The sequence below is a fragment of the Stegostoma tigrinum genome, chromosome 17, assembly GCF_030684315.1.
Source record: "Stegostoma tigrinum isolate sSteTig4 chromosome 17, sSteTig4.hap1, whole genome shotgun sequence".
NCBI lineage: Eukaryota > Metazoa > Chordata > Chondrichthyes > Orectolobiformes > Stegostomatidae > Stegostoma > Stegostoma tigrinum.
The window spans coordinates 27,414,632-27,439,122 of NC_081370.1; the positions used below are offsets into that span (position 1 = coordinate 27,414,632).

The following is a 24,491-nucleotide window of genomic DNA, read 5'->3' on the forward strand; positions in this document are numbered from 1 at the left end:
AACATGTACTTGACCTCTCTATAGGCGAGCTCTGGGTCATCAAGGCTAATCCTTCAAGCCCTGCTTAGATGCACTCCAGGTACACTTGTAGTCAAAAAGCCATATATTAATGCAATGAACAATTCCCTTAACTTGACACTTTCCTACTTTTGAAGGCTCTGCTGATGTCTTGCACCCTGCTGTGTTTGGATTTTGAACCACCGCACGTCTTCAACATGCTAACTCTCAGCACTTCGACCAACATCACTATTTCTATCTTTTGAAAATCCTGTTGCTGGCCAGCATCCTCCCCAAACCTTGCTACTTTCCTCCTAGTTTCAAAAGCTAAAGATCGGATCAACTTCCTGGTTCCTACTTGTTACCTGATCAGTCCCTTGGCAGTCTGTAAATTAGTACTGTGTATAAGCTCATTTCAAGGAGAAAAGAAAAATGCAAATTAATTCAAAATACTACAAGATCTATTTTCTACAAATTGGCAGACCATTTAATAATGATGCCAAGACAGCTCATTTGAGGAAGACTTCCAATAACACAATCATAACCTATACTCTACTTACGCCCCATCCACTGTTCAACTCAATAGTATGCACAAGCCATGTAGCAAATCCTTTCTGACAGCAGTGCTTTCCCCAAATGCTCCGGCAAAAACAAATCTAATGCTCTAAACCAATGCTAACAAAAAGTTACACATAAGCAATTAGATCTCAAACACCAAACTAGAGTGCAATATTTCAATCTCAGAACATAAATTGGATACTCAGAAACAAAACACTACAGAGCTGGGCAAACACAGCAGGCCAGGCAGCATTCCTCTGATGCTGTGTGGCCTGTGTTCCTCCAGTTCTATACTGTGTTCTATACAGTGTTGTCTCTGACTTCAGCATCTGCAGCTTTTGCTATGTCCGGTAAATTGGATACTCATTCGGTTCCCTCTAAATGTTGTGCTACAGCAATCCTTACCCTAAAAAGCAGTCTACATCATTCAGCCACTGGTTAACAAACTGGGTGGTGATTGGCTCAGTGTTGTTGGGAAAGTGGAGATTTTCCAAGGTATTCAGCAATAGAATTGGATTATAGTATAAAGCAGCAATGGCAACTTGCAGACACATAGTTCTTAGTTCACTGGTCTTGACTTCTCTGGTCAGCCTCTCAAGTGCTGCTTCCACAAACAGAGGTATACACTGTGGGAGGGGGAAGAAGAAAAATACATTGCAAACAACAAGGTGAAACACATTTAAAAAGGAACAAAATTTAAGAGAACATCTAACTTACCAAGATATCAATCTGGCAAGTTGTTAGATCAGTAAAGTTTGTAAACATGGTGTAAACTGCCCATGTTTATTATTGAGTGAGTTAACTGATTTTTGCGTAAACATGTAAAATAGCTTGTGACATACCCTTTTTGGTGACTACTTACAGTCAAACTTGTGGACAAGACTTTTTTTTTGTTTAAATCATTCCAATACTACTGACCAGTTTACCTAAAGAGTACCTAAAAATACACTGTGGCCAAGCAGTCACTCTTTGTATGAGCACAGTATTAGCAAGTACATAGTAGGGATGACTACAGGCAAGCTCAGTCATGTTTTCATTCAACACATTTGTCTCTCCAGTCAGGCACATTAGCAATGAAAGATAACCAAAACTGCCCAAAATCATCAACGCATCACACAAAACTAATCTGGGCTTTAATTTTTCACCTGTATCATCATCAAGAAACTAAAAAAATTGTGGAATTGACCCTTTTTCCAAAGTGGCTGAGAGGCTGTTGTCACCATTTGTTTTTAATTTTAAAAGCAAATGCAAAGTGCTGCACAAAAATAATGTAGAAATGGCTAGTTTTCAAAGTTCTATTGGTCAAAAGACTATTGAAGTAAAACAAAGTGGCTACAAAGTCATATTTCCAAATAAAAATCAGATGCTGCAACATTTAAAATATTAAAAGCTTTGAGTATTTTCATTTTTTGGTGGTGGGATGTCTTCAAACATTTCAAGTCAGGTTTATTGAAGGGCTATCAATACTGCCATATTCCATTGTCCTCGACTCACCTGGTCAATGCCACGCCCTTTGCACTGTAGAATGATCACTTCTAGCAGTTTAGCTGCATGGCATTCTGCATCTTCCCCTGCATCTCCTGTTAATACCTAACAACAGGATTCAATTCAACTTTTCGATAAAATAGCACAAAAAAAGGTGATATTTTCAACAATTAGAGATTCAAAATTAACAGAATTAGAATGGCTGAAAAACTTTAAACAGTCAATGCCTAGCTTCAATTTTTGCATCTTCTACACATTATACCCCAATCTGCATGCCATTCCTGAGCTGTCTGGTGCAGTCAAGCAACATGTTCCAGGAAGTTGACAGTATTTAATAAAATAAGCAGCTCAAGTACAAACGGGAGGCTTTTCCCCATAAATTGCCTCAATGCAATCTTTACTTCCTTGCATGGGTAGAACTAGGAACTCCAACTGTTACCAATTACACTTCTGTGGCACAAATTAGTGCTCTACAGAAATTTCAACCCCATTAATATTGTTAATCATGGTTTGATTACATGTGAAAGAAACATTCAGATAAATAAAGTTTAAATGTGTACTACAAATTTAAAAAGAAAAAAAAAATCAGCCTTAACTGATCACCTCCTCTCAGTATTCACCACTAGTGGGACTGCAAAATCAGGCCTGTGAACATTTCCATGAAGCATCTTACCGTTTCATTACATCAGAATTTTTATATAAACAAATTGTTAGCGATTGCGGAGGTATGTGCAAAAGAGCTGCAGTCAATTGTCTCAACTCTGTGGAATCATGCAGTAACTTGTTTCCAGCTCCAAGCTGCTCAGTCACCCGAGAGCCAACTGCATAACTGTTACCAAGCAAATGGTCTGTCAGTGATAACTATCACTGCTCCACAGACCAATGAACTTACTACTGCCAACAAAAGCTGCATTAGTACATAATCTCTGATCTGAACTGTCTGTAATCTTAACTTCAATTACTGGTTATTTACAATGCCTGCAATGGCTATCAGATTACTGCTTTTAGAACCGCAGCCTTTCAAACACTGCTTTTCAAAAGCAGCTTGCCATTTCTGTTAACAAAGTGTGGAGCTGGATGAACAGAGCAGGCCAAGCAGCATCTCAGGAGCACAAAAGCTGACGTTTCGGGCCTAGAGCCATTTCTGTCCCTGGTTTTTAAAAACAAAAATTAAGAGAGACAGTCCTTATACAACGTACTCCGAAGAGGAGTCACGCTGGACTCAAAATGTAAACTCTCCCTTCACAGGTGCGGCCAAACCTGTTGAGATTCACTAGGACATTTGTTTTTATTTCAGATTTCCAGAACTGGCAGTTTTCTGTTTGAGTAGATAATGCAACACTTATTTTAAAAACAGAAGACTAAATCACTTCAGGCATAAAAGAGATATTTATCATAGATGTTAATTAAGGGAAGGGAAAAAAGTTAGTGACAAATCAAGAATCTCAATTACAAAGAGAAACCAGAATCTGCAAGTCAAATAACTCCACAGAGGCAGGTATTCGATCACCAAGTGACCTTTTATTCACACGTGCAGAGCCCTTGACACTAATCCAATTCCATTTAGAGACAGGTCTCAGAGCATCAGGATGTCTGACATCCTGATTCTTTTGTCAGCCAGGAAGCCGACTGGAACAGATTAAGAGGCCCAAACCACTGAACTCATTCTACGTAGTCCACCTAGTTATAACCACTGCTGCATGTTATTCAAGAAAGCCAAGTGCATTGGACAGATGTCATCTCTTTGGAGATAACGGATTTGGTGGGAATGAAGGCAAGGGAATCCACTGGATGCAATGTACAAGATTAAAAATAATGTTATTAGGAGAAGTTAGCAAACTGAATTGAAAATGAACTTGGAGGAAGACATGGGAGGAGCAAAAGCAATTTCACAATGTTAAGTGGGAAATGAAATGCAAATTTGCAAATACACTAACCTCTCAACTCCAGTACACACATTCAAAATTTGCAGTTTTCTGGATTTTTCCAAGGCAAAAATGCACTGTAGCACTGGCCACTCACGGCCATGCAACAAAGTTAATATTATGACCCTTAGAGCTATTAATGATTGCTCCAATTTGTTTTTTTTCCCCCCAGCCATTACTAAAGTGGCCTCTCAAGAAATGCAGCTAAATTTCCAAGTAGTGCTGAGAGAAGAGGCATGATTTCACAAAGGTTTTGACGATGGACAGAAACATATTCCATATGCAGTCATCAGTGCTGTTACCTTCCCACTACACAAAATAATGACTACTTGTTGATGCAGATATGCTTCCTAATGATAAAAGCGTTAACACTTCGGGGAAAAATGGAAAATACTGTATTTGTAAATTAAAAATTACTATCCTATAATGCATTGTTACTGTCTCATGTCTCCAGAAATATGGATATCAGATTCACAAACTAGGTATTTTAACTCTACTCAAATCCAAAACTATTGTGCTCATTTATAATGGAATCAAAAAAGGAATATTAACTTACTGTGGAATGAGCTGTAAAATATTACACTTTGAACAAAAGTAAACCTTTTGCTATGGAAGGACAGACAGAAGAGCTTCAATGTACATTCACAGGACATTAAACATTCTGCAGGTTCATAAAATTAAGGTTAAATAAAACTAATCAAATTCTAGAATTTAAGAGGTAGAGTACAAAAGTGGAAATGTTTGTCCTGCTTGGAACTACTGGGGTTCACATTTTATGGACAGAGGCAGCAGTGGCCAAAGGCTGCCTGAAGATCTCAACACTGACAAAGAAATATATTGCAGCACTTTTATGATCTCTTAGGCGAGTACTCTGGGCCACCTCAAACTGATGGAATTATTTGGCTTCAATAGTTCAAAAGCATTAGCTTTCCTTTTGTTTACTTTTATTACCAACAAGACAATGGACCAATTCATTCTTAAAAATATGATCAGGAGATGTTTTGGGAGGGGGTGGTGTGGGCAACAGTTGAGCGGTAGTGAGAAAAGAGAGGGGTGCAAAAAAAAGAGAAGAGATAGGGTAACAGTACATTAATATAATCAGATTAAATCTATTGACTGACATGCAAGGTACCATGGACTATTCATGCTGTTTAATGACTCGTTTACACTTTGTAAATGTTCTAAGCTTGAGGCTCAACTTATGACAAACTGACTTACCTTTTTACACATACTGTAAATCATTTCCAAGTATTTTGTGTCAGACAGTAACGTATCTGTATCCACGGTTATATAATTGTGTAAGAGAGGCATCATATCTGTAATTTTAAAGTTTTGAACAACCAAACTCAGAAATACACGAACATTCTATAGGTTTACTGAAAAGGTAAGAAAATCTTAACTGAAACTGTTCTCAATGCAGAATTTAACTAGCATCTCAAAATTAAAGGATTAACATTCTTGAATTTTGTATTTCTATTATCTACCTTCAAGTTAAAAGAACAGAGTTCTGAAAAGTCTCAACTGCCTTTAGTCAGGAAGCTGAAAGTTGCATGGGATTCTTATTTAATTGACAAGCACTCTGAATGACATGAACTTCGCAGTCATAAGATTTCATGAGAAACACTGGGGGAGACCAGAGTCTGGTGCAGCTTGGTAACTGGAGGAATTCAAATTCATTCATAAATCCATTGGAATTTAAAAGCTGATCTTCATAATGGTGACCTTGAAGTTTTGTATAAAACTGCCTGGTTAACTATGTTCTTTAGGAAAAGATATTTGCCATCCTTCCGTAGTGTGGCCTACATTTGTCTCCAGAATCACAACCATGTGATTGGTTTAGAATAGCCCTCTCAAATGGTCTGGTATTCAGGTCAAGGACACTAAGAGATAGTCAAAAAGCAACCTTGACAGTAAAACCTACATACATGGAACGAATTGAAAGATCAATATTAACAGACACATTGCTCTAACAGCCAACTGTGCCACCTCTCAATTCTATGCTATTCCACAAGCGAAAGTAGGACAGTGTTAAGTTTGCAGGATTATTTTACTTCAAAAATGTTACCAGCAAATATCGCACTATATATGGTGGTGAGCTGGAGATGATAAAAGTGAAAAAGCACCAACACAACTGGTCTAAATTTGAAAATGAAGTTTTCAATTCCTAATACCAAAAACATCTTCGAGTCAACTGACACAGATAATACACATTTTTCTTTAAAAATCTGCTCTTCATTCCTTGCTCACTATTTTGACTCTTTTGACGTTGGAATATACCAAGGCACAGTTCCATAGCTACTTGGTACTCTTCCCTAAATAAGGATGTTATGTCTTTGCAAGGACAGCAGGTTGTATGGCAGCCACTCCACCTGACCCTATCCAATTACCACATGCATGCACTTTTCACATGACTTCACATTTACCAGGAGTAATTACTTCAGATTTTCTGCCAGTTTTAGCAATCAAACTAGTTTGACAAAGGAACTTATGATATGAATACCTTTTTAAAATCCAGTACTGTAATCAATCAACACCAGTAACCTCATGGATAAATTTAAGCTAGTTACTGAACTTCATCCAGGTGAGACTATTGATGTTGTAAGCTTCCCCATGGCTGCAAATCAGCCACTGAACTCCAAACTACAGTCTTCTGTAATTGAACATCATGACAAAGAATTAGCAAACAAAGCCAGGCAGGAATGACTGGCAATGGGTATATGTACTTGGAGAACTCTCAGCTATTCCAGTTTATTAGGTTCTTGTTAATTAGTTGAATACATGGTTCCTCGTATGCATATATATTTGCCATGCACCACTCAGTTTCTAAAATTTACTATGTTTTGTATGCATTATAACAGGAGCTGTGCCTTTTTTCCCTTACCAGTGTAATAGTCAAAACCATCTTGCTGGAAGACCTCAAAAACAAGAGGCAAAAGCTGCCACATCTGTAGTGAGACTTGCTGACAAGTCAGGCTGTGCGCCAAAGACAAGATTTCCTCATAAAATTCTAAAATAAAAAGAACAAGGACTCAGTAATCTATAATCACACAACATAACTGTGCTACTCTAATGCAAGAGTCATTACATACCTAGCACATGCTGCTGCAAGACAGTTCCAATAACCTGCAAACAGATCCCTTCCAGCTGCTGTGTGATCTAAAGTAGAAAGTAAAAGTATTAGCTTGTTTTAGGTAATAGATTTCGATAGGGCCAAAACTACATGAGTGTAAACTCTGCTTTAAGGGTTAACTATCATGAATAACCTTGTAAGGTTATTCATGATAGTTAACAAATACAAGATGCTTGAAAAAAATCTGCCACATCAAGAACTAACCTCCTTGTGATCTTCCACAACCGTAAGGAGTGTATCAATAGTATTAAGAATTCCCATCGCAGTTACTGCCTTATCATCACTGCCTTCTTCATCCGGGCCTGTCTGTATGACTTGGTTAAAGGTCATTGCCTACACAAAAAACAAACAAAAACTCTAATCTCACTCCAAACCCCTCTGAACCAGCTTAAGGAACTGTTTGCTTTTCGTTCCGTTTGAAATAAGCAATGGTTTAATTGCACAGAACAAAACTGAGTTGAATAAACAGTATTGCAGATGGGAGGCAATATACAGAAATAAAGCTCTCTGGAATTATGTGGTTATCAAGGATAATATTATTTCATCTGCAAGCTTTATGTAAAACAACAAACTGCTTACCAAATGCTGAGTCATCTCCACTGCAATAGGGGTCACCTCTTCACTATATTCACAAATCATTTTCTGAATCACATTAGTTAAATCGTCATTCTCAGTCTCTCTTACGATGTGCAGCAAAGCCTGCATTACAGGTCTGATAAAAGGCTTGATGTATTCCTTGGCTACAGAAGGAAAAAATATGTAGTTGTTTTGCTTAGAATTGCTTATCACACTTAGGGGTCAAATCCTAAGTTCTCTCGATGCTAGACACACTTACAACTGATGAACAGAAAAAGGTAAGCAAACTGATTTTAAATGCTTAAATAACACAGTAGGATAATGCAGCTAACAGAAATAATGACTCAAATTACTTTCTCCAAGCAGGACATAGCCTCTCTGAAAGCCCCAATATTCTGCATCAATAACAATGTCTGGCTATCTGCATGACCAAAACTAAACAATTTAGGAAAATTCTGTCACAATGAACCACAGTCAGACATTTCACTCCAAATGCTTTGAAGTAATTTTAAACCAGGCTGCACAGCAAAAATTGTATCAGTGATAATGGGAACTGCAGATGCTGGAGAATCCAAGATAACAAAGTGTGAAGCTGGATGAACACAGCAGGCCAAGCAGCATCTCAGGAGCACAAAAGCTCCTGAGATGTTGCTTGGCCTGCTGTGTTCATCCAGCTTCACATTTTTATCTTGCACAGCAAAAATGTTGGCCCTCGTTAATAACCTGCTTTACATATTGACTGATCTACTGTCCCATGCAGTCTGTTGCCTATCTGGCAGGTTAGATCCTTTTCTTTAAGGAGGAAGGGGAATGAAGACAAAGTTGCATTTTATAGAATCTTCTGAAATATCTTCAAGTTCGTTTCAGGAAATTTGATTGTTGCAGAGGTCCATGAACAAGAAAAAGTGGTGGTAAACGACCAGCTCAAATTGTTGAAGGACAAGTGTAAAATTCTAGACAGAAAATTTGTACTAGAGCTAACAAAATGAACATTTCTAGCATAGTAATAAACATCAATGTAGTTTTGAGTTCAAGATAGAGATAGAGATAGAGATAGAGATATTTACGACCATAACTTTAAAAGGATCTTGAATGTATATTCACAACATGTCATCTGATCTTACCCCCTTCAAAGTCAGAGGCAGTTGTCACAATCAATATTGAAGCAAAGTTATGAATTGGATTTTATTACCTTTCTCCTGGTTGCTAATGAGGACCTGAAGAGCTATAGCAGCCTCCACTTTGACAGGCATTTCTTTATCTTCAATTAGACACCTCCTGGTCAGCTCCAGCGCAGTCTGCAGATTTTGGTCATTCTTAAACTTAACCTCACAGAAATAATGAAGGACCCAACAAGCCTAAAAAGGTAAGTTTAAAAGGTCAAATGTTACAGGGCCCTAACTTTTTTTTAAATTCTGAGATTCGGGTGGCCAGCCATTTATATTGGGCAAATACTATTCACTACTTATATTAAAAAAGGCAAGGCCATATTAGACAAAATGGCTGTCATCATGATTCAACAGTTAAAATCTTGTTAAAACTGCAATTAAATTAGGACTATATTGTGGCATCATACGATCATAATACAGTTACTATGTAGGGGACAGCAACTTGGTCCACCATGTTAGCACTAGTTTTCTGCAGGTTAGTGGCATTCCCAGGTCTCCCTTCCAACCCTGCAGATTTATTCTCTTCAGATTATTAACCAGTTCCCTTTTCAGAGCAATGATCGAATTTAGCTCCACTAAATTTCCAGGCAATGCACACCAGATTCAAACTATTTGTTATATAAAAAGATATGTCATTTTGTTGCCATTGGATCTTTTGCTATTCATTTTAAATCATTTTCCTTAAATTCTCAACCCTTCCATCAATAGGAAAAATTTAAAAAAATTTGATCTAGTGGCTAGACTCCTCAATTGTTCCTCCATCAAACCACTTGTCACCCTCAAACATTTTCAAGACTTTTCTGTATCTTCTCTTGTGGCTACATATCCTTCAGACGGTTATGCTCAGATTGGACACAATATTTAATTGGAGGCCAAGCTAGCAAAAAGGTTCACTATAACGTTCTTGCTTTCAAATTCTATGCCTCTAAGGTCAGAGTTACCTTCCATGGTAAAAACAGATGCAAGATGCATTCATTGCCTCAGTTAAGACCTGTGCTTCAATCAATAGGGCTTCTTTTAACTCCTTACCCAGCCCTATTCTGTTTTTAACCCCTTGCTTTACTATTTTTATCCCAAAACTATTGGATTTCTTTAGGTGACAATATCTTCTCATACTAAACTTGCAATTTCCTTTCTCTTTGAACCTCATTCTCAGCCGTATTATCAAATGAGCTTTTGTTACACATCCCGTTTTATCATATTTTCGATCTTTTGTCATCCAGCGAGCTCTGGCTTCTGTTGTACAAACTCTTCTTCTTGTGAAATTATACTTGGACTATATTTCCTCTTAAAAATCCATTGTTCATAGTTTTACCTGTATCTTTAATTCTAATTTACCAGCATTAAAATGTCATCATCCCACTAAAATTGGTTCCTCTATTTTCATTTCAGATTGCTCAGTGTCTTTTTCCATGGCTAATTTAGGCATTATGATGCCTAGATCATTTTTCCAAATTATGGCCTAACACTTGACGTAACTCATTCACCAGAATCTAATCTCACTGAGCTTGAAACATTATCTTGACAAGTTCTCCAGAACCCCTTGCCCCTTGCTGCTCTTTTCACTATTACAAATATTTAATGTATACAAAATTTCCTAGCTGATCCCCAAACATGCTTTCTAGAAAGTCTGAGCTTTACTTAACATTTCTAACCTACACTGAGCTGTTATGCACCACCACAATCTTGTGCTCTTTGCCTATTAAGGCAGCCAACTAATGCACAGTTCACACAATTAACGTTTAATACTAAAAGTCAGTTTAAAAACTAACAAATGATTTATGATCCAGGAAACCTGAGTGCAAAACAGGTACAATTTATTGGTCTGCCATGTCCTGGTGCCACTGGACTTATGCCTTATTCGTTCCTGATACAATGTACACACTGGGTGGCATTGTGGCTCAGTTCTGGTTCACAACACCAGGGATTAGGTTCAATTCCACCCTCAGGCAGCTGTCTGCACTGAGTATGCACATTCTCTGTGGGGAAATGCAGGGTTACAGGAATAGGGTGGGTGTGGGGGGTTTGTGTGAAGTGCTTTTCCAAGGGGCAGTGTTGACTCGATAGGCCAAATGGAGTCTTCTACACTGTAGGGATTCAATTCCATCTATTAATCTCCAAAATTCCAGGATCCCATTCCTTTTTCAACTAGAGGAAAGAATCTTCCCCAACACACTTACCAGGTTCTTCACAAACTACAGGACTGCTCAAATGCAAGACCCCTACTTTCAAAGTTTAAAAAACTCAGAACTCTCCCATCCAGTAAACACAGCCACATTCTGCCAAGTGTAAGCATAGAAGAGGATCAAGGTCACTACAACTCTTTTTAACAGAAAAATGACAAGCACAGATTCATCTCCCAAATATTTGTAAACTGTACCGAATTACTTCAGTCTCTCTGGGAGTGATTGTTGAGGTGATGGCGAAGTACGAACCTCAAAGCATCCGTTGGAATTTACATTCCATTAATTTTTAAACTGGAATAAAGCTAATCCCTATTCTCGTGCCATGAAACTACGAACTGTCATAGAAACCTAGTTGGTTCACTAACGCCCTTTCAGGAAAGAAGCCTGCCATCCTTGTCTGGTCTACATGCAACTCCATGTGCACAGCAATGCGATTAACTGCCTTATGAAATGAGCTAGCAAACCATTCAAGGGCAATTAGGATTGGGTAACCAATATTGGCCTTGCCAGCAACAATCATGTCTCATTTGAAAAAATAAAGTACTAATTCTCATAACAGAATTGTGCTATTAGTTTGCTACTGCCTCAGTCTGTTCTCACCAAAACAGTTCAATAGCATACATTGAAGCAACAGGAGGCGGATTAAATCTATCCTGAACCAACTACAAAGGGATGAAATGGGGAATTTTAGTACACCTACTCACCCTTGCTCTCATGTAGCCCAGCTCACTGCTAAATAGTGGGAAGACATGGTTTTGCAACATAAATTCCATCTGATCCTTGTAGATCTTTTTCTGTTACAAAAGAAACATACATAACTGGATTAGACATTTTATACAGATTAACAGTATACAAATGTCAAAGCAAGAAATAATCTTTAACTTATGCATTGCCTCTTCAACTGTCTTTTTTTAAAAATGCACAGTATGCAGGGGTATCAATTAGGCCAGCAATAATTGCTAGAGTTTGGAATAGTAAGCTGCTTTCTTCAATCACTGCAGTCCACAGTGTACGCACAGTGTTGTTATGAAGGGAATTTCAGAATTTTTAACCCAGCAGGGGTGGCCCCATACGTTTGTCAATTTCCTCCTAGGTCGGTAGAAATCAGGGCTTGAAAAAGGTATGAAGGAGCCTTACAGAAGTCGTTGCAGCTCATATTAGTATCAAATAGTAACATATTGCTGCCATTCTGTATCAGTGGTTGTAGTTGCAAACATTGAGGATAAGAGATGGGTGCCAATCAGCCAATTGCTTTGTCTTGGATGGTCTCAAGCTTGTATTGTTGGAGGTGCACTCATTCAAGCAAAATGGAGAACACACCATTGTACTTCTGACTTGAAAGGCCTTAGCTTGAAAGACAACCTTAGTTAGACTGCATACATTTTCCACTAGGTGGAGCACAACGGTGGATATACAGGACAGCAGTGCAGCACAATGTGACTGCTCAACAGCTGCCTGTCACAAGAATGGCACTGCTGGCAACAAAACAGATTAGAATGATTGACCAACTGACACTGTTGCTCGTGTCCAACCCAGAGGTGAACTGGCACGAAGAGACTGGAAGAAGCACAAGAGAAAATTGCAGAGAAAGTAAGAAGAATTCATTTAAAAACGAATTAACTAAAGGTGGGAGGTTTGTGCGCATGCTGACACAGAATCCACAGTGCAGAAAGAAGCCATCTCTGAGTCTGCACCAACCCTTTGAAGAGTAACCCACACTCACACATAACCCTGCATTAACCGTGGCTAACTGACATACCCTACAGGGGCAATTTAGCATGGCCAATCCAATTAACCTCTACATCTTTATAGTACAGGAGGAAACTGGAGCACCCAGCACAGTCATACAGACATGACGAAAACATGCAAACTCCAGTGTCACCCTAGACTGGAACTGAACCTGCGTTTCTGGTGCTGAGAGAGTCACGAGTACTGACCATTAAGCCACCATGACATCCCAAGATCTAACAGTCTGATAGAGAAGCTACATTAAATAAAGCAAATCAGATGGGCAAAACTGTATGAAACGAATAGGCTGAAGTAGAAATACAACTGTTTGTATTTTTTTTAAATATGAAGAGAATGACATAAGGTTTTGACAAATTATTTTAAGGCTAAAAACTTATTGGGCCTCAGTTAGGTGGATGCTCAGCTGCCAGGAGGAATCTCAACTGACCTTTTCAGGCAGTGGTAGCACTCCCTGGATTCAAAATGCTCCAATGTACCCAGCATTGTGGAAACAGATCATCTGTTACCTCAGCTCCATGTTTTTAATGGGATATGGGGACTTTATGAGCAGCATAACAGCTTGGACATGAAGAGCACTGTAACACCACATTCCTACAGGAGGAAGGGTATGCCTCATGATTAATGGCACAGCTCTCTGGTCTGAAGATCACACCTTATCCTAGGGAACTGGCTATTTGAATGGGTATCAGTATTTGGAGTGGGTGGAAGCCCAGGACACTACGTGTGGGACGTCATAACACCTGCAGCGCTCACATGGATGTATCCTGAAGTCCGTCATGGCGAAACGATTGTCACCTGTCCCATCCACAGTTGTGAAGTGTCCATTCTATCAGCCATGTTAGCATTCAGAGTAACCAATCTAAGATAATCACCTTTAACAAGACTTCTGCTAGGGAGCCAATCATATGCAAAGCTCCATCTTTCTTCCGTGGATCAACCGTTGGTTCTGTGAGTATCTGGTAACAGAAACCCATTGTTTTTTGCAACACCTGAATAAAAGAATCATTGAGAGGATTAGCATAAGCCTTTGTTATGGTGCAGAACATCACAACACAAATATGAAGTAGAAAAGGGGATAAATACTTCTATCGTTGAAGGCATAAGTGTCCTAAGTAGGAAACAAATTATGTATATACTATTCCCATGTAAACAAGACTAAAACAGATGCTGTGGGAAAGGATGCTGAAGACAACCTCTGCCTGGAGATATGTTTCCAACAAGTTTGACACCTATAGCTAGGCCATCGTTAACATAATAGACCAACAGTTCATAACACTTGCAGTTGGTCAGCAATTCAGTAACTGGATCACCAAATTCCAGCATACAATTCTATCTTAGCAGTACCTGATGGTACATGCTGCATTACACAAACACACAAGATTCTCAGGTGATGTTACAGGATAGATGCAGAGAAATTGTTACCCCTTATGGAAGTCTAGGACCTGATGGCATGATCTCAGAATAAGGGAAAGATTGGCTCTGATGACTGCAAAGACGGGTTTGGAGTACAAGGATAGAGAAATCTTAAAAGGATGATCCCCAATAGGGAGAGATTCTCTTTTGAGCAAAGATTAAACAAGTTGAGACGTTACTCACTGGAGTTTAGAACAAGAGGTGAACTCATTGAAACGCAGCATTCTTAAGGTGCATGACAGAGTAACTGCTCAGGGCCTGGGGCCAGAGGTCAGGAGGGGGGGTCTCAGAATAAAGGGGTGCCAATTTGTGACTGAGATAAGAAACAATTTCCTCTCAGCGTTGAATGTCTTTGGAACTTTTTTGTCACAGACAGCTGTGGGGGCAAAGTCCTTGCATACATTTAAAACTGGATAGATTTCTGATCAGTTGAGGAAAAGCAGACCAGAGGAATGTTGGATCAGTCACTATCATACCGAATGTTGGATAGGCTCAAGGGGCCAAAAGGCCTATTCCTGTTCCCATTTCTTATGATCTTTCGAATCAGAACATTTAAGACAAAATGAGGAATTTCTTCTCAGGATATTGAATCTAGAGAATTCTTTACTGCAGGGTGTAGTGGAGAATGAGTTAAGCATATTAAAGGCAGAGCTAAGACACAATCTTTGATGATTAAGGAAATCAAAGGATATGGGAAATAGGCAGTCAAATGAAATTAAGGATTATCAGATTGGCTATGATCTCATTGAATGGTGGAGCAGATGAATGGGCTGCACTACCTACTCTTACTCCTATGCCATATGTTCTTATAATTCTAAAAGATTACATAATAAGCAGCAATTCAACAGATGCATTAACTCTTCACTAAACTGAAGAATTTTCACCTGATTTATGTCAAGTACTCGTAAGCTTTTCATCTAATCGTTGCACAATATTTTCATGCATGTAGAGTGGTTACGTCGTCTTCAGGCGAAGTGATTACTTTCCCTTGAACTGAAGCATTAAGCTTCACTTGCCACCATAAAACCCAGAAGATAAAATGAATTGCAACACATATTGTTCTCCCAAATTTAATAAAATTAGGGTACATTTCACTTTAGTTTTTGTATGTTTTATCTGGGCAATTTTCAATTATTAAGCCTGTCGCTTAACATGAAGAATGCCTGCAAGATCAACAAAACATTTGTTGGCCAGTGTTCCCTCCAAACTGCCTGGTCACACAGACCAAAAGGTTCCGAAACACAAATTATGACCAATGGTGTCCAGCTGCTGTACTTAAACAACTTAAAAGCTACACAGAGAACCCTCAGCCATGAACTAAAGCTCTTTTTAAAACAGCACATTTAAAAATAGCAAGTAAACAATTAACATTTTGTTTGAATATTTATAAAAGTAAACTCTACGAAAAGATCTCAGCTAATAGTAATATCTAAAGATCAACGAAAACTCACTTCTTTTCTTTTACTGCAGGCTGTGTACAATAATGTCTGAGCAGCTGTTGTTGGAGAGATGAAGTCTTCAAACACATCTATATAGAAAAACCCAGAATTAATTGCAATAATGATGATCAAGACCCCAAATGCAAAATGACCTTCAGTGTGATCTAAATCAAATTAGTTCTGATTTCCCCAGGTCAAATTATATCACAAGCTATCTTAAAAGCTACCAGATGATAGAAATGCAACCTGAATTGTAATGTCCTCACAATTTGTACACCTTAGCTGTCTTTTCCAGATTTATTCAAAATCGGCTAAGACAGAAGGTTCTGATTACAAATATATTGCCCCTCCATATCTATTCACGAATGGCAGTTGACAGTTAAACTTGTAACTGGTGGAGGTGGTTGCACAAGTATTGTGAATAACGGGGAGGCCCAACAAATCACTATAAACGTCAAAAGTGTACATGCAACACCTACATCCAACAATACCTAGATGACGACTGATCAGTCTCCTCCCAGGATTTCCAACATTACACTAGCCACTTTTCAGACAATTAAATTCAACCAGGTAATATCACGAAACAGCTTGAATGCACTCAACACTGCAAAAGCTGTGGAATCTGGCTGATCAGATTAGCAGGATAGTAATATTTGTGGAGTATGACCACACTTCTAACTAAGCTGCTCGTGTTCGGCCACAATACTAGAATCTACTCAACAGTATGGAAAATTGCACTCATATCCTGTGCACAAGAACAAAATCTGGCCAATTTCTGTCTAATCACTCTCCCCTTCTTCATTAGCCAAATGATAAAGGTGTTGTCAACACTTCTCTCAAGCAGCACTTATTCACCAGTAATCTGTTTAATGATGCTCACCTTGGGCTCCATCAGGGCCATTTAGCTGGAGTTCACTGCAGCTTTGACATAAAACGTAGACCAAACAGCCAAACTCCAGAGGCAAAATGAGACCTACTGTTCTTCATATCACCTCTGCACTTGCCCAAAATGGCATCAAAAACAACGCTAGCAAAATCAAGTCAACAGGAACCAGGAGTTCAAATTCTAGCACAAAGGGAAAATGGCTTTGGTTATGAAATAGCTAATTATGTCCATCCCAAGATATCAGTACAGGAGTTCCTCAGGGTGGATATTTTCCTATCAACCAATTGATGTTATTATACATCTTTTGAGCAGGTAGGACTAGAACTCAGGCATCCCATCTCCAAACATCAATACTACATGAAGAATGCTGTAGTCAAGTCCAAACCATTTTCAGCTAATACAACTGTCATCGTGTCTCAATCATAAAGGTCAGGAGTGCAGACATTTGACAATTGTATAATATTCAGTCTTCCTCAAATACCGAAGGAGCTAGATCACATACACCAAGACTTGGACAACGCTCAGGTTTGGGTGAATAAATGGCAAGTAACATTTTCATTACAGGTACTAGGCATTGACCCCCTCCAAGACAAAAATCTAATCGTCTCCTCCAAGATCAATATTGAGAGTTACCACTAATCAGAAACACAATTGGACCGGCTAAAGAAATATTGTAGCCACAAGAGATGAGAGACTAGGAATTCTGCAGCAAATAATTCAGCTCCTGACTTCCCAAAACCTGCCCACTATCGTTAAGGGTCAAGTCAGAAATGTGACGTACACTTATCAGGATCAGTACAACTCTAACACTCAAGAAGCATCAGACCATCCACAACAGTAGCCTGTTTGGCTGGCACTCCATTCACCAAAAAAAATGTATGATGGCATCACTAAGCATCATCTACAAGATGCACTGCAGCAACTCAAACTCTCTTCGACAGCACTTTCCAAAATTGGAACCTCCACTGCCAGGAAGGGCAGCCAATGTATGGGAATACTGAATGAAAAGTTACTCTACAAATACATCATCCTGATTTCGAACTATACTGCTGTTCCTTCAAAAGCTGGGTAAAAATCCCTCCTTAGGAGCATTATGGGTGCACCTACATAACTTGGACTGTAATGGTCCAACAGACAACTCACCACCACTTCAAGGGCAATTAAAGGTAGCTAACAAATACTGGCATAGGTGTCAGCCCACATCAGTGAAAGAAAAAAATAGAAATAATTTAAGTAATTTGTGACAACAAACTTGGACAGGAAATGAAATTCGATAATTAACCGAGCACAGCTTCAGCTAATACTTTTACCACTGATTGGTAACTGTAACAAAGACTGGTAGTTTCGTGCATTAAGTAACCTTCGAAAATTTAAAGGGGACACAATTCTGGGTGGGGAGCCGGATAAAACGTCAGGTTCCCCGCTCCCACCCTTAAAAATTTACATCCAACAATTTCTGGTATAAATAACCTTGCAGCTAATGGGATAAGATTCACCTCAATGAGCTGAGATTGCATGAAAGCTTGCTATCTGTTATCTCTGCTCAATATGGACAGTGCTTGCTGGATAAAATATTCAAGGACAACATGGTGCATGTGGAATAACCATACCCAGAAATTAATGCAAAAGGAGGTAGTTTGCTCAAATCATCAAAACATAACCACAGGGATTTAGTGGAAAAGTCTAGGGATAGATTTTATTCTTAAAAATACCATTTCTTTTTCAATGAGGCTCCATATCTTCAGGAATGAAATAACATGTTTGTAAATTAATACCCTCATCTATGAGCCAAAATAATACCTTACCAAACTTCATTCGAATATACTCATACGGATCCTCCTGCCAGAGCTCCTCATCTGCATCTGTGTAGCACATCAAGGGAAAAACAACATCCTGGATAATGCCCTGCAAAATATCAAATCAAACATTTTAGCATAACAATTCATTACGATAAACTCAAAAAAAAATTCACTAATTCAACATACTTTTCTCCCAAAAATTTGTTTCTACTTGGTGTTCAATTTCAACATATTACAGCTCTTTGATATCTTACCCACTTGACCATTCATGTGAGCCAGACAGTGAACGTCTATGGTCTTCCAATCTTGGACGTCATCACACTTGTTGCTCTTGCTTAACGTACTGTCCATTGGGAATCACTGGATTAGGAGTAGAAACCTTAACAACTGCCCTCATTTTTCAGGCACAAAAGTCAATGGAACAGTTCCTATTCCCCACTCCCAAATCCTGAAAATTAGCTAATTTAAAATCTCTGCCCTTGTGCATTTACAATAATTCGTGCTTAAAATGAAATGCCCCAGGCCCTTTACCCAAGTGCTGTACAAAGACACCACATTACATTTGACGACATTTAGTCAGTTGACTCTAAGACTGACCAAAAAGGGGCAAAGTAGCATCTTAGAAGGTCTGTGAAGCAGATGAGCACAGGGGTGTAACAGTTATTTGCAGAATCTAAGGGCTAGGTAGCAGAAGACACAGCCATCAACAGTGCAGCGGATGGGACTGTGAATGCAAAACAGGCCAGAATTATAAAAGTGCAAAACTTGAGTGATGTGGAGCTGACAGGATTTGAACACATGAAAATTTTAAAGTCAAAATGCTATTTTCCCAGGGGGATGTCAGAGGGCACTGGGATAACAGGGAATGGTACCTGTTGCAAATTAAGACAAGCAGCTGGTGTTCAAGTAACTTCAAGTTTATGCAGGACAAAATTTGAAAATCAGTGTGTTGGAACAATATGTTTAGAGTTAACAAAGCACAAGTTAGGGCTTCAGCAGTAGATGAGCTGTAACAGGGCCAGTTTTAGCAGAGGTACAAACATCCATTGGCAAATTTATCTCAGATTCAGTCTGACACCAAAAGATACAACCTGACCGACTGATCTGACTGTGCCAAGTAGCTGTATAAAGCTAGCAGGGGAATAGAATTTGGAGCAAGAACTGAAAATCTTGGCTTTTCTCTTTCTAATATTTAACTGCAGGATGTTTCTGATAAGTCAGTACTGGATGTCAAATAACCCATCTGCTAATGTTACAATGATCAAGTCAAGCAAGGTAGTGGCAAGTTATTATTAAGATACATGTAAAATGAATGCTGTGCCCTTGGATGATGCAAAGGACCTGAATACGACAGTGAATCAGCAGGGGAACTAAGGACAGGACCATGGAGCCCACCCCTCAATAATAGTACAAACAGAGACAGGACATTTCATGCAATTCTCTGGCTAAAATTAGATAGATAGCAATGAATTCAGATGAGGACAGTGCCAGGCACCTAGAATGAAAGCTAAAAAGGCAATGAAGGAGGCTAAAAAGGCATGAAGGAGGGCAGTGTATCAAGGCTGCAGACAGGTCAAGAAGGACAAACAGGAAAAGAATATTGTGTGGTTATTAAACCAAAGCTTGAGTTAGTTGAATTAAATAAAGAAGCCTTATGGAGAACCTAAATGATTAGGATGGTCACTGCTTTTTAGTGTATTTTTGTGTTTCTGAAAGCAAGTGTTTAATTAAATATTGTAACAACAGTAGTGGACTGAGTTGTCACAGCAACTCCAAGGCTACAGTCTCAATTAAAACCAACACAGCAAAACGAGGGGTGATAATATGGACTATCAGTTAAACAATGTACTAATCATCATGCAATCATATTATCCAAGTATCATATAGTTGAATCATATGGTTGATTAGAATAAAAAAGTGGCAGTTGAGCAAGCTAAGGTTGCAGTCAAAGTTTGCTTAGACCAAGAAATAAGCCTCTTTTCAAGGAAAAGAACCAGTTTCTCACGGGTTAATTGATCAAACTGGCAATGGAAAACAAAACATTTGTTGGAGACTGGAGAATATCAAAGTTTGAACATACAGCTTGTCTGAATGGAAAAAAAAAAAGAGTTAAAGAAAGCTTTTCTTCTTAGAATATATTTAGCCAAATCAAGAGGTTGCGTGATAAGCAGCCGGGAGATCCAGATGGCATGAGGTGATCATTTGTTTCAGTCTGATCCACATAAATTTGATCAGTTGGAGGTTGCAAGCACTGCACAGCTAAGAGTTTTGCACTGTGTACTGCATTTTGCTTCAAGACTGAATTCTGAATATGTTCTGTTGTTAGAGCTACTTTGGGCTACTGACATCCAGCGTAAACACAAGGGACCACGAGAAGCCAGAATAAAAGCCTACAACTATCTGAGCCACCTGGGAGACACAGGTTCTCCCCACAATCACCCCATATTATTCACCATTTAGATGCAAAGAGCTTCACAATTATCTGATTTTCCAACTATGAACTATATATCATTCAACTCAGTATTAACCAAAATCCATCCTGTATTCTGTGACAATGTCTTAAGTAAAGTAGCAGGTGAACTAAAACTTTCCCCATTGCTTAAGTGGTTAAAGGCTTTCGTAAATGAGAGAAACTGCAACTGGGGTTCAATTCTCTAATTTTTGGGGGGCGGGGGGAGGGTTTAGGTCTGACGTGTCCAGTATGACAGAAAACAGCTCTCATTCTAGTTTATTAGCTGACCTCCTGTGCTATATTATTTCATATCAATTGAGAAAGTATAACACAACCAATGATCTCAATGTGAGCACATAACTTGGCTCAGATATGCTGTTCTTGCCAGTTAAAAACCTGGCAGATAGATATCAACATTCTGGTGATGTCAAATGGTCAAAGTAGTTCCACTGATTGAGCAGCTTAAGATTAGGTCTCCACTGATACAATCACTGAATATGAACCTGTATAAACATGATTAAAACTCCTGGAAAAATAGCATTATTAAATTAGCTGAACTACAAAATGGCAGAACTGTTAATTGAAAATTTTACTATGTTTTCAATACAAAGGCATTGCTCAGAATTTTTGCTCCAAACATGCAATCAAAATTACAAGGAGCCTCACCTGGATATGAGGTTTCAGATTTTTCCAGGTAACAGCATGCGCAACCCCCTGATTGATGTAGTTCAATGTTTGCTGCAATACTCGAGGAGCCACATATTGTTTTTCTTTGTATTGATATAAAACTTTCAAAAGCACCTATAACAAGATATAACAAGTTAAGGGCTAGCTTAGATACAAGGTAGGAGCAGAGGTAGGCTGGTCTATCCAGTCTGCTCCATCATTCAATGTCAGATCAGCCATGATTGCAAACAATTCTATTTCCTACATTTTCCCCATGACAATCAATCAATTCCCTCTGTGATTACGAAGAGGGAAAAAAAAGAATCTATCTAGGCCCTGAACATAGTTAATAACCCAGCCTTGAAAGCACTCTACGGCAAAGCATCACTACCCTCAGAACACACTCCTCTTCAGCTGTCTTAAATGGATGAGACTTCATTCTGAGATTAATTCTCTGGTCCTATACTCTCCCCAAAACAGGAACAACACTGCCAAATCTACCCTTTTAAGTCCCCTAAGAAACAAGTAATTTTCAATAAGGTCTTCTGATATCTAATGAGTATAAGCTCAATTTGTTCAACCTCTCCTCATAACCATCTCCTCCTTCCCCAAGCACTGTATCACAGTTAATGTTCTGTGGACTGCCTCCATTGCTAGTATACTTTACCTCAGGTAAGAAGTCCAAGGACATTTGGAGTACTCCAACTGTGGTCTGACCAATGCTTTGACTGCCTTTAACAAAACTGCCCCAGTTTCACACCCCATTCCTTTTGAAATAAACAAGTCAATATTCCAATTTTTAAAAATTTATTCACTTGTGGAATGTGGGCATTGATGATATGCAGCATTTATTGTCTGTCCCTAGTTGCCCTTGAGAAGGCGATGAGCTGCACTCTTGGATTGCCGCAGCCTACTGTAGGCAGACCCACAAAGCCTTTAGGGAGGGAATTCCAATTCTGGCTCAGACCCACAAAGCCTTTAGGGAGGGGATTCCAATTCTGGCTCAGCAACGGTGGGAGCACAGCAGTAGGTTTCTAAGTCTGGACGGTGAGTTGCAGGTGGTGTTAGTCGCATATATCTGAAGCCCTTGCTCTTTGGTATGCAAGTAGTCATGGGTTAGAAAGCACTACCAAAGGATCTCGGTGAGCTTCTGCAGTGCATCTTGTAGATAGTACACAATTCTGAGCATCAGTGCTGGAGGGTTGCAGATGTGGGATTGATCAAGCAGGACACCTTACCATGGATGGTGTCAAGCTTGAGTGTTGGTGGAGCTGCATTCAAGCAGGCAATTGGGAGGTATTCGATCACACTCAATTTGTGCCTTGTAGATGGTGCTCAGACTTTGGGGAGTCAGGTGGTGAGTTACACATGATAGTATTCCTAGCTTCTGACCTGCTGTTGATGCCACTGTGTTTACATCTCAAGTCCAGTTGATTTTCTGGTCAGTGATAACTCTCAGGATGTTGATAGAGGGGGAATTCAGTGATGGTAACACCACTGAACGTCAAGGGTGATGATTAGATTGTCTCTTATTGGAAATGGGCATTTTCTGGAATTTGTATGTTGTGCATGTTACCTGTCACTGGCCAGCCCAAGCCTGGAATCTATCCAGATCTTGTTGCATTTGATCGTGGTCAGCTTCAATATCTGAGAAGTCACGAATGGTGAACATCATATTATCAGTGAGTATGCTCATTTTTGACCTTATGATGGGAGGGTTCTTGATGTAGTAGTTGAAGATGGTTGGGCCTAGGACACGAACTTGAGGAATTCCTGCAGATATGTTCTGGAACTAAGATGATTGACTTCCAACGACCACAAAAATTTTCCTAAGTCAGGTATGATTCCAACCTTATTCCCATTGCCTTTAGAGTTTAGCTTTCCGAGATTCATGCACTTAAAACATGTTGTTAGGTATTGTCATATGTATGCAAAGACCTAAAATACATGATCTATACACAATGTTAAAGTGATAAAGTGCTGTTCCAAAATGTTACCACAGTCATTATTCAACAAAAATATGTCTTTGATGCCACATCTTTGAGGAAATGTACAGAAATTATACTGTACCTGCTGGATACTGACAGCATAACCTTTGAGGAATACTTCAGCAAATTCATTGTATTCTTTGGAGACATTACCTGGACTTCCATATCTGACAAATACAAATATATTTCAGTAAGTTGCAGTGAAACATTTGAAATTTTAGTTATGTATTTTAAAGCTCCATAACTACAGCTCTTTCAAATAGGTAATTTATCAGACACATTAAGGCTATCCTGATCTTTACCCAATGACATCGAGAGTGATGCGCATGGACACTGGTTGAGGTTAGAATTAACTCAGCTCTAATGCTCCACACCACATTCAACATATAGACAATTGAGTAAAGTAATAAATGGCATCTGTGGAACAAAACTCTAGTTATTAGTAACACATGCAGAAAATGGGGAATAATGAAGTTCCTTGATTTATGTATAAATTACACCGAAAAGCACTTGCCTTTCAAACAATCTGGCCAAGATGTGTAAAGCCCATTTTTTGCACTTCCACCAAGGGAGCTCAGGTCTATCGTCTTCATCAACTTGCAGAGTTTCCTTAAAAGCAGCACAAGTACAAATATAAAAATGTGAATATTTAGGAGCATATACCTGCAGTATGATGGTTTACAGAACTACCATTATAGACAAGGACAAAGACAATATATTGGAAATATTTTGCAAGGAATGCACACAGGTGAAACTTAATTCGTTTGCATCAGAACCTTAAGCTAAGAAATCAGCAAATAGTCTGACGTGCATACATCAATCTGGTCATCAGTATCATTACCTTGCTTAAGTCCAGTGCCTCGACTGGGTTGTGAAATAAAGCTTTAGAATCTTAAATATCAATTAAGAACAATCTTATTTTATATACACCGGATCACTTTCAGCAAGAACAGGGTAACAATTACTGGTTAAGAATGCTTGGGAATAAAATGCATCTATGTTTTTACTGCTATAAAAGGAACAAATGAGGAAAAAGGCTACATTCAAAATTGCAACATTTTACCAGTATAACA

General features: G+C 38.9%; 1 protein-coding gene across 1 annotated transcript in view; it reads right to left on the bottom strand.

Moving 5' to 3' along the window:
- ipo7 (importin 7) overlaps positions 1-24,491 on the bottom strand; it is a 54,481-nt gene that overhangs the window by 8,070 nt on the left and 21,920 nt on the right. The window contains exons 7-21 of the mRNA XM_048545440.2: positions 23,933-24,027; positions 23,501-23,585; positions 21,431-21,565; positions 18,319-18,418; positions 15,640-15,716; positions 13,648-13,764; positions 11,731-11,820; positions 8,864-9,029; positions 7,675-7,835; positions 7,300-7,428; positions 7,055-7,121; positions 6,847-6,972; positions 5,184-5,281; positions 2,050-2,145; positions 961-1,181 (exon numbers count right to left, since the gene is read on the bottom strand). Of these exons, the coding sequence (XP_048401397.1) occupies positions 961-1,181; positions 2,050-2,145; positions 5,184-5,281; positions 6,847-6,972; positions 7,055-7,121; positions 7,300-7,428; positions 7,675-7,835; positions 8,864-9,029; positions 11,731-11,820; positions 13,648-13,764; positions 15,640-15,716; positions 18,319-18,418; positions 21,431-21,565; positions 23,501-23,585; positions 23,933-24,027 (1,763 nt within the window). The remainder of the gene's footprint in view (positions 1-960; positions 1,182-2,049; positions 2,146-5,183; positions 5,282-6,846; positions 6,973-7,054; positions 7,122-7,299; positions 7,429-7,674; positions 7,836-8,863; positions 9,030-11,730; positions 11,821-13,647; positions 13,765-15,639; positions 15,717-18,318; positions 18,419-21,430; positions 21,566-23,500; positions 23,586-23,932; positions 24,028-24,491) is intronic.